Genomic DNA, 9,672 nt, shown 5'->3' on the forward strand with positions numbered 1-9,672 from the left:
GTGTTTGTATACTCCCAGTTAACTAGTAATCATCTTCCTAGTTATAATTAGGACTAACTATTAATTAGTTGAAATCGTTTTAGTCAATATTGAAGGTCAATTGAAAATGCTGGATCTTAACAGTTGAAATGAAATCTGAAGTCAGAAAGACCCCTTCACATACTCCTTTACACATTCATTGTACAACCGGGAATGCTTCTTACTACCTGTGAGCTTCTGAGTTGAGATTTGTGACTAAGGATAACAGTACATGGGCTTCCCAGATGGCTCAGTGGTAAAGAATCTGACCAAAATGCAAGAGACACAGGTTAGATCCCTGGGTCCAGAAGATACTCTGGAGGAGGAAATGTCAACCTGTTCCAGTATTCTTTTGAGGAAAGCCCCATACAGTCCATAGAGTAGGAAAGAGTCACACACGATTGAGCATGCATGCAGCAGGGAAGGATAACAGAATTTACTTAATGGGATCATTGTGAGAATTCAGATGCTTAGCTTGAGGCTTACACTTCAAGGATGGTTACTGTTACAATTGCTTACAATTGCTTCTACAAGACACCACTAATTACAACTGAAGTCCAAGGTCCTGGTGGCAGTGCAAGAGACCCACGAGCCTCAGACACCATTTGCTAACCTCTGGTCACCTTCCAAGACCTCCCTTCTCACCCAAAGGTGTCATTCTCCTCAGCCAGTTTTCCCCCTTCCTCACAATAATCTGTAAAATTACAGGAGACTGCTACTGCTAATCATTTGATTCAAGTTATTCACACTAAGGGATGAATAAGGCAGAACTTTTGGCTTTTTTCAATGCCCAATCAACAATTGAAATACTGGAGAAATTTTTCTCTCTATGCAAGGGAAAAGCTTCACCTCCTTAAAAAAAAAAAAAAAAAAAAAAAACTTCACAGTACCTATATACTAAGTCATGTCTCTTTGCAACTCCATGGACTATAACCCACCAGGCTTCCCTGTCCATCTGTCTCTATCTCCCCGAGTTTGCTCAAATTCATATCCATAGAGTCAGTGATGCTTTACATCCATCTCATCCTCTGCTGCCGTCTTCTCTTTTGCCTTCAATCCTTCAGAGCATCAGGGTCTTTTCCAATGAATGAGCTCTTTGCATCAGGTGGCCAAAGTACTGGAGCTTCAGCATCAGTCCTTTCAACGAATATTCTACTTCACACTATTGTTATGACGATCACACAAGGTACTGGATGAGTAAGGGGCTTACAAAAATTTCCTGGCTTAAAGTAAGCACCCAGTAAACACTGAGTGTTTTTTTAATTAAAACTTGAACTTTTACTAAGGAAGGTGTTGAGGCCTTTGCTGGCTAGAGGTCCCACTGCCAGCTGACAAAGCCAGAACTACACAGCTGTGTTTCACATCAGTCTATGAAAAAGCCCTTTGTACTGCATCAAACTGCCTGCTTATCTCCTTATAAATACTTTGTAAAACTACTTACAAGGGGGTGGGGGTGGGGAGGAGATAAGTATGGTTCACTTATTTTTGCAAAGACTTCTGAAAAAAAAAAAAGCAAGGTTTCCAGAAGCTTGCTGAAAATAATGGGGAAAACCTTGAACCATGCCACCCAAAGCAGTTAACATAATTGCCCTAACCCTGAGTTTAGCAGGATTAGGGCAGTTACACAGCTGAAAATTTTGTTCTTTAGCATTCCTGAGCGCACAGATTCAGGGAACCGGGAATCTAATATAGGAATCCTTGAAGTGCCTTCAGGATGAATGCAATATTCAGAGTCACCGAGCGCCTCACTTCCTCCTCCGGTCTCAGCTCCCTCCGCTCCCCGCACTCCCCACAGCTGGCGCCGGGAACCGCCGGGGGCTGGGAGGGAACGCGAGCGGGGGCGGCCACCCTCCGCGGCAGCCGCGGGGCCGGAGCCGCGAGTCGCGTGGCGACGAGTGGAGACCAGAAGAACTCGGTGGCGAGCACAGCTCTGCTCCCGGACCTGTCAAGTCAGACTCGTGTAGGTCCAGAGGATCAAACCTAGGCTCCGTAACCAGCAGCGAGCACTTAGCGCAACCCAGATGTGCCTGGAGCAGCAGGTGAGTCACCCTGCCCGCCTCCCCACTCCAGCCCCGTGTCCAACAGGTTGGCCAGGGCGCGACTCCCGGGGGCCGCCGAGGATGCACTCCTAGCCTCACCTGGGCGCGGCGCTCGGCTTCTCCCTTTGCCGAGTTGTCGTTCCTATTTAAACTCCTGCCCCAGCCCACGCCTGTTCTAGTCCTTGTCTTTTTGCCTTCCCTTCTCCTAAAATGACAGCTTCGCTGTGTGCCGAGAAACGCGCCCAGAACACCTCCTCTCCAGGAAACTTGTAGGGACAGACTCGGCTGAACCGAAGGGCGCAAAGTGTCTCAACATGTGATGCGAGCTGGCCACGGCGACCCCTGGTTCGCAGTGACTCGCAGAGACTTAATCAAAAGTCAGCGTTAACTGCGCTCATTTCCCTACCAGGGAGGTCAAAAATTAGGAGAGGAGGGTGCCAGAATGATTGAGAGTGAATGCCAGCAAATGATACGCCTCGCGCGCGCAGGTCACCCTCCCCCACGTGCGCGCATCTCCAGCGACCTCTCCCCGGGAGGCCTATGAGGCCGCGCCGCAAAAGAAGAGGGAGGAATATACATCCCGAAGTTGCGAAAGACTCAGACCCGGTTACCCCTCCCTTTGCTGCTGAACTTTTCGTTTTGGTCCCCTGTAGGCGGGCGTGAGTCTCACCCACCCCCTTGCTTACATTCCTTCAAGATTCGACGAGCCCTCCTCCACGGTAGACCTCCCTCCTCTGTCCCTTCCCACTCGCTCTAGCGGCCGCGAGGCCTTCCACCCAAACACCTCCAGGCTGGAGGTCTCAGTTACAAAGTTGGAGATCGGGTAGTGAGTCCGAGAAGGACCACAGCGACCAATTGTGTGCCCGGAGGCTGTCCTCGGCTTGGTCCGTACGTGAGCTATTCCCTAGGGCGCCACCCCTCGTCTCCATCCCAGGCACGGATGCGCGGCTCCCGCGCACTCGCGGCTCCCTAGCGGCGAGAGGGAGAACCAGCACAGGGGGTGGAGAGAGGAAAGGTTCACGGGTGGGAGGAACCCCCCTCGGGAGCCCGGGAAATCCCGGCCGTGCCAACCCCCTCCCCCTCAACTTCGAGGAGCTCTCCGGCAGCGGCGGCGAGGATGGAGCTGCCTCCCCGGGGCCGGGCGCCGCCGGACTCCTCGCTGGACAGCGCCTCCCTGACCTCGCTGGACTCCAGCGTCTTCTGCAGCGAGGGTGAAGGGGAGCCCCTGGCGCTCGGGGACAGCTTCACCGTCAACGTGGGCGGCAGCCGCTTTGTGCTCTCGCAGCAGGCGCTGTCCTGCTTCCCGCACACGCGCCTGGGCAAGCTGGCCGTGGTGGTGGCCTCGTGCCGGCGCCGCGGGGCCCTGGCCGCCGTGCCCAGCCCCCTGGAGCTCTGTGACGACGCCAATCCCGTGGACAACGAGTACTTCTTCGACCGGAGCTCGCAAGCCTTCCGCTACGTCCTGCACTACTATCGCACCGGTCGCCTGCACGTCATGGAGCAGCTGTGCGCGCTCTCCTTCCTCCAGGAGATCCAGTATTGGGGCATCGACGAGCTCAGCATTGACTCCTGCTGCCGGGACAGGTACCCGCGAGGCGCCGGGGGCGGGGGCGCAGCGGGGCGGGGCGGGGCAGCGGGCGCCGTGGGGATGGGGCGGCCAGGGGCAAGATTTGAGACTTCACCCAAGCCTCGCTAGAGCCAGGCCTAAGAATACTACCTGTGGCCGTTTAGGAGCCAGAAGAAGGCAGGGTGGCAGTGGGGGCCGGAAAGCATCAAAGCCAAGTTTTGATGGAACTTTTTGAACCTTCTGCTTTTTCTAGTGAAGGTATGCTAATTCATTTGTAATCAAGAGCGGTCAGGCCTGCAATAAAGATCTGGTGGTTGTAAAGATGAGTCAAAAATTATGCTCCCAAAAATACACCTAAAGGGATGTAGGTTACAGTATAGAGAGTGGTGCTTTATTACACTTAGGAGGCTTCAGTTTTAAAACTTGGATAAAGAACTGCTTTAAATCCAGAAGACAGAAAGTTGCTTCTTTGTGAATAAGTGTGGGATTTTGGTGATCTATTATTTTGCAATTACTTTGCTATTATTACCATTTTATTATGAGTATCTTTCCATTACCCACATTAAAAAAAAATTCCCTATTGCAAACTTCTGTTCTTGTTACAAGAAAAAAGTAGGTCGTAAAATGCATTAATCTAAAGTAGCTTTGCTACGTATGATTTATTCTGTATAAACTTCTACCACAAAAGCACCGTTTTAAAAGCAATAATCTTTCACATTTGAGTCCTGTGAAAAGACCGCCTGGGTAAAATATAGCATGAACTTGTTCTGCATGTTACTGAATTAAGAAGCATGACTTCACTGAGTTTAATTCCCACTTCACTGCCGAGTTTAATTCCCACTTCACTTCACTATTTTTAAAAAGTTAGACTAATAACCAGGTTGTCTTCCCTAAAAGATACTTCAGAAGAAAGGAGCTGAGTGAAACGTTAGACTTTAAGAAGGACACAGAAGACCAGGAGAGTCAGCATGAGAGTGAACAGGACTTCTCCCAGGGACGTTGCCCCACCATCCGCCAGAAGCTCTGGAACATCCTGGAGAAGCCTGGGTCGTGCACAGCAGCCCGAATCTTTGGGGTCATCTCCATCATCTTTGTGGCGGTGTCCATCGTCAACATGGCCCTGATGTCAGCCGAGTTAAGCTGGCTGGACCCACAGCTGCTGGAAATCCTGGAGTATGTGTGCATCAGTTGGTTCACGGGGGAGTTTGTCCTGCGTTTCCTGTGCGTGAGGGACAGGTGCCGCTTCCTGAGGAAGGTGCCGAACATCATAGACCTCCTTGCCATCTTGCCCTTCTACATCACTCTCCTGGTAGAAAGCCTGAGTGGGAGCCAGACTACACAGGAGCTGGAAAACGTGGGGCGCATCGTTCAGGTTTTGAGGCTGCTCAGGGCTCTGCGCATGCTCAAACTGGGCAGGCATTCCACAGGTATTCAGGTTTCGTGATGCCTTTTCATTCGCCGTTGTTCTTAAGCATTAGGGCTTTGACCAGAGTCCAAGGGAAGCGACTCTTGACTCTCAGTTAACACTCAGAATACCACCTGCTATATTTCACCCAATTATGATCTCCAGAAAGGTACTGAAATGCAAAACCTTGAGGTTGTTATCACAGGTAGAGAGGACAACTTGCCTCTCATACACTTTCTCTCCTTAAGACATGTGAGAAACTATTTAACCATATGTTCATTTTATTTTAACCCAGGTGCCCAGAAGATGTACAGAAATTAAAGACACAGTGCTTCTGGAAGGTGCTACATAAAATATGCATAAACATCACATAATAAGATATGCACAAATTATATATGATATATAGGAACATAAGCCAGTTTCTCTTCTGTGTCGAAGGAAATTTTCACATAAGTTTGTTGGCAGAAGAGAAAGTCAGTCCTCCAGGACCTTCTCTGGCTATGCAAAAAGAGATGACTGGGCACTGGGGGCCTTCTCATAATTTGGGAGAAAACAATGGAAATGTTTGCTTTAGAAGTAAAAGGGTCTTTGCAACCCTTTGGACTGTAACCCACAAAGCTCCTCTGTCAATGGGATTTCCCAGGCAAGAATGCTGGAGTGGGTTGCCGTTTCCTCCTCCAGGGGATCTTCCCAACCAAGGGATGGAACCCACATCTCCTGCATCTCAGGCAGAGTCTTCACTATGAGCCATCCGGGAAGCACTTACAAGAAAGCTAAAGACACTAATTAAATGCCCTGTCTAGTATCTGAGAATTTTTTTGTCCTGAACTGGGGAGGCATTAAGAGAGACAGTAACAAGAATGCCTTAGCTTTTTGTATGTATCCATAAAGCCTTGAAAATCTAAAGAACACTCTCTCTAGAAAAATGTCTACACAACACACACACACACAATTGTACATGAGAAATTATAGGCAAATCAGAGGAAACCATACAAATCCATTAAAGATGATGCTTCCATCCCTAAGGGCAGGGATTCTCAGTGACTGGCCCTGCCGTCTGTTAGATGTTCTGGAGCACATATGTGTTCCCTTATGTTAGACTTTAATAAAAACAAGAATCCCTTGAAAAGCTTGTTAAAATGCAAATTCTGAGCCCCAACTCCAGAGACTCAGATTTTAGTTTTGGGGGTTGGATCCAGAAGCATGCATTTTAACAAGCTAACTTTGATGTAGGTGGTCTTGAGAAACACTTTAAGAAACACTGGAGTAGGATACAATATTAATATGAAACATATAAATACAAATAACTGACTAGAGACTCCTATTCCCACTGATTTCCATGGATATATGCCTGACTGGTCACCTAAAAGGAGTTGATGGTAGAGATCTCTCCTTATATATCTAGGAAGAAATGAACCTCAGATATGTTTTCCCCTCACATCTCTGAGAAAACTAGGACTGCTCCTAACATAAATTTGGTAGTGTATTTTCCTAGCTAGCCTCACACACCAGGGATTTGATAATGGGGTTTCCAACAACTTTTAGAAGTACCACTCTTTGTTTTCTGACACCCATAATGGGATGCTTTCTTCTAGTATTTATAAACTCTTCACAGGATTCAATTTAAAAACACCCAGTAAAGACTACGTTTTTCCCCAAAAGAAAGGAAAAAGAAAATAATAGTAATTTCCACAATGTCACCTCTTCAAAGGTTTTCTCAAGTTCTAAGGCAAGTAGAAGTATTAATAAAGTCTTAATTTATTGAAAAGATATGAATAGTTGCAATGAATATTTGACAGTGTTATCTTGAGCATTACATTTAGCAAAATATAAACATAGAGCACATATTTCTCTAGGTATTAACTATAAATAAAATTGAGAAGTATTATGAAATAATGGTTTAAGAAGACAGTGGTGGGCCAGTCAGCCTAGTTTTAAGTCTTTGGCATGTTACTTTGTACTAAATATGCTACTTTTCTGTGCCTTGGTCTGCTCACCCGTAAAATGGCATAATAAATATAACATCTATCTCATGTTATTTTTTAGGATTATCTGAGTTAATTGATATAACCTGCAGAAATTCAGGCCACTTTATTTCTTTTCAAAATGAACTGTTTAGAACATTGGAATGACAACAGTCTTTCCAAACACTATGCATTTCTTCATATGTTCTCAATTTCAGAAATCCAATTCAATACAGACACATCAAGGCCAGTTTTCTAAAAGATATTCTAAAGATATTATTTAAAATGCCTTTTAAAGTTAAATCTCAAATTATTTTCACTGGTCTTTTAAAATAGCTGGCTAATAAAGAACATCTCAAAATTCTAAGAACAAAATTCAGAATAATGAGAGCAAAAATAGTATTTTAATGTATTTAAAATAGTCTCTAGTGAATAAAAATTTAAACATAATTCCAAGAGGTATTACTTTGGACTTTTGAGACAATATCACTGTGACATCATGTTAATATGACTTCAAAATATGGATAAACTTTAATCAGTATCTCTAGTGTTAGGGAAGATACCTTATTCAAATAGCGATCCTATAATGGGCTCCTCTTGCTATAAATTTGGTATTTAGGACAAAAATTTCAATGGGTGTCATTGAAATGGAGGAGTACTGGAACCCCTCCTGCTACCCCTTTAAGAATGTCCTCACATGTAGATTTGATGTTTTTTTGTGAATTTTGTTCCTGAATCCTAACTTGTTTTTACTGCTTCACTTCATTCTCATCTTTTACTTCTTCTGGCTCTTTCAGATTATGATGCCCCTAATTGTGTTAAATTTATCAGGAAAGTGAGAAAAACAGACACATAAAATATAAGGAGACAACATAAAACTGCCTTCGAATAGTGTGCAAGGTGATGACTCGAAATGCAGACCTGACCAAAAGAGCCCTCCTCGTACAATGCTGCAGAGGCTCTCATTGTCTAAAGGACAAAGTGCTATCAAATGTCCCCTGCCTGCCCTTCATCTCATCTCTCATCTTTTTTGTATAAATAGTAGGTGTTTAATAGCTAGGAGCTTCCCAGGTGGTACTAGTGATAAAGAACCCGCCTGCCACTGCAGGAGACCTAAGAAACACAGGTTCGATCCCTGGGTTGGGAAGATTACCCTGGAAGAGGGCATGGCAAGAATACCCGCCTCCAGTATTCTTGCCTGGAGAATCCCATGGACAGAGGAGCCTGGCGGGCTATAGTTCACAGGGTCGCACAGAGTCGGACATGACTGAAGCAACTTAGCATGCACACACGCACGTGTTAATAGACAAGTGAGTGAATGAATCTAATTATATTTATTTTTAGCCTTCTCAGTGAGTCCCCATCAACTAGACTAAGAACTTCCTGAAGATTGTAACTTATCACCTCTGTACCCCCAGAACTTTGCCCAATGCTGGAGCCATAGGAAATGTCAAACGCATGTTTTGGGATGGATAGCAGGGAAGAAGAGGGAGAGGATATGGGCAGAGGAAGGGAGAAGGGGCGGCCGTGACTGACACCAACTGTTCTATTTCAGGCTTACGCTCCCTTGGAATGACAATCACCCAGTGTTACGAAGAAGTTGGCCTGCTGCTCCTGTTTCTATCTGTGGGAATCTCTATATTTTCAACTGTGGAATATTTTGCTGAGCAGAGCATTCCCGACACAACCTTCACAAGTGTCCCTTGTGCCTGGTGGTGGGCCACAACGTCCATGACTACCGTGGGATATGGAGACATCAGACCAGACACCACCACAGGCAAGATTGTGGCCTTCATGTGCATCTTATCGGGAATCCTTGTCTTGGCCTTGCCCATTGCTATTATTAACGACCGCTTCTCCGCTTGCTACTTCACCCTGAAGCTCAAGGAAGCAGCTGTTAGACAGCGTGAGGCTCTGAAGAAACTTACCAAGAATATAGCCACTGACTCATATATCAGTGTGAACTTGAGAGATGTCTATGCCCGGAGTATCATGGAGATGCTTCGACTGAAAGGCAGAGAAAGAGCAAGTACTAGGAGCAGTGGAGGAGATGATTTCTGGTTTTGAATTCACTTTCAGTTTACTTACAAAACTTGTGTAAAACTAACTTGATTGATAAAGCCTTGATATGGATGTCTGTACACTGCTGCTGAGTCTCTTTTGAGTCCTGCCTGTGTTCATTTTAGTTGACACGTTGTCTGGTCTCCTAGAATAGTCCACATCCCCCCAAAACAACAGCACATTGTTCTGACACACTTGAGTCTCAAAAATAGCCGTTTAACACCACCCAAGGCAACAAGGCCAATAGACACGTGTTGGAATTGTCAAATATAAAATAATAGTGTAATGCATACAATAACGTTAAACGTTTTCCTATCACTAATTTTTAGTCTTTTGCACCTCTAATTTTAAAGGATGGACATTAAACAGCATAGCCCAGAGCAAAGATAAGTGAACATTGAAGATTATGGTGAACAATTTTGTTATAAAGAGATACTCTCCAAGTAAGTAAATCACTCCTTTCTTAAACAGTTAAAGCTGCTGAATATAACAATTAGCTTTTTGAGAGAAAATCCTGATTTGATGATCATAGACTGAGTGCCTATCTTTTCTCTGGTGCAGACATTGGTCCCAAATGGACTGAGTTCTGTGTTCCATCATTAGTTTTGAAGGTAGAAT

At 45.5% G+C, this 9,672-nt stretch overlaps 1 protein-coding gene across 1 annotated transcript; it reads left to right on the forward strand.

The window, feature by feature from the left end:
* The first annotated feature begins 3,174 nt into the window (after nt 1-3,174).
* On the forward strand, nt 3,175-9,060 carry KCNV1 (potassium voltage-gated channel modifier subfamily V member 1). Its single transcript, XM_055546877.1, has 3 exons — nt 3,175-3,641; nt 4,522-5,051; nt 8,549-9,060. Exons 1-3 carry the CDS (start codon nt 3,175-3,177, stop codon nt 9,058-9,060), a joined length of 1,509 nt encoding a protein of 502 aa, XP_055402852.1.
* Nucleotides 9,061-9,672: the final 612 nt, after the last annotated feature.

This window comes from Bubalus kerabau, chromosome 14, assembly GCF_029407905.1.
Source record: "Bubalus kerabau isolate K-KA32 ecotype Philippines breed swamp buffalo chromosome 14, PCC_UOA_SB_1v2, whole genome shotgun sequence".
Classification (NCBI taxonomy): domain Eukaryota; kingdom Metazoa; phylum Chordata; class Mammalia; order Artiodactyla; family Bovidae; genus Bubalus; species Bubalus kerabau.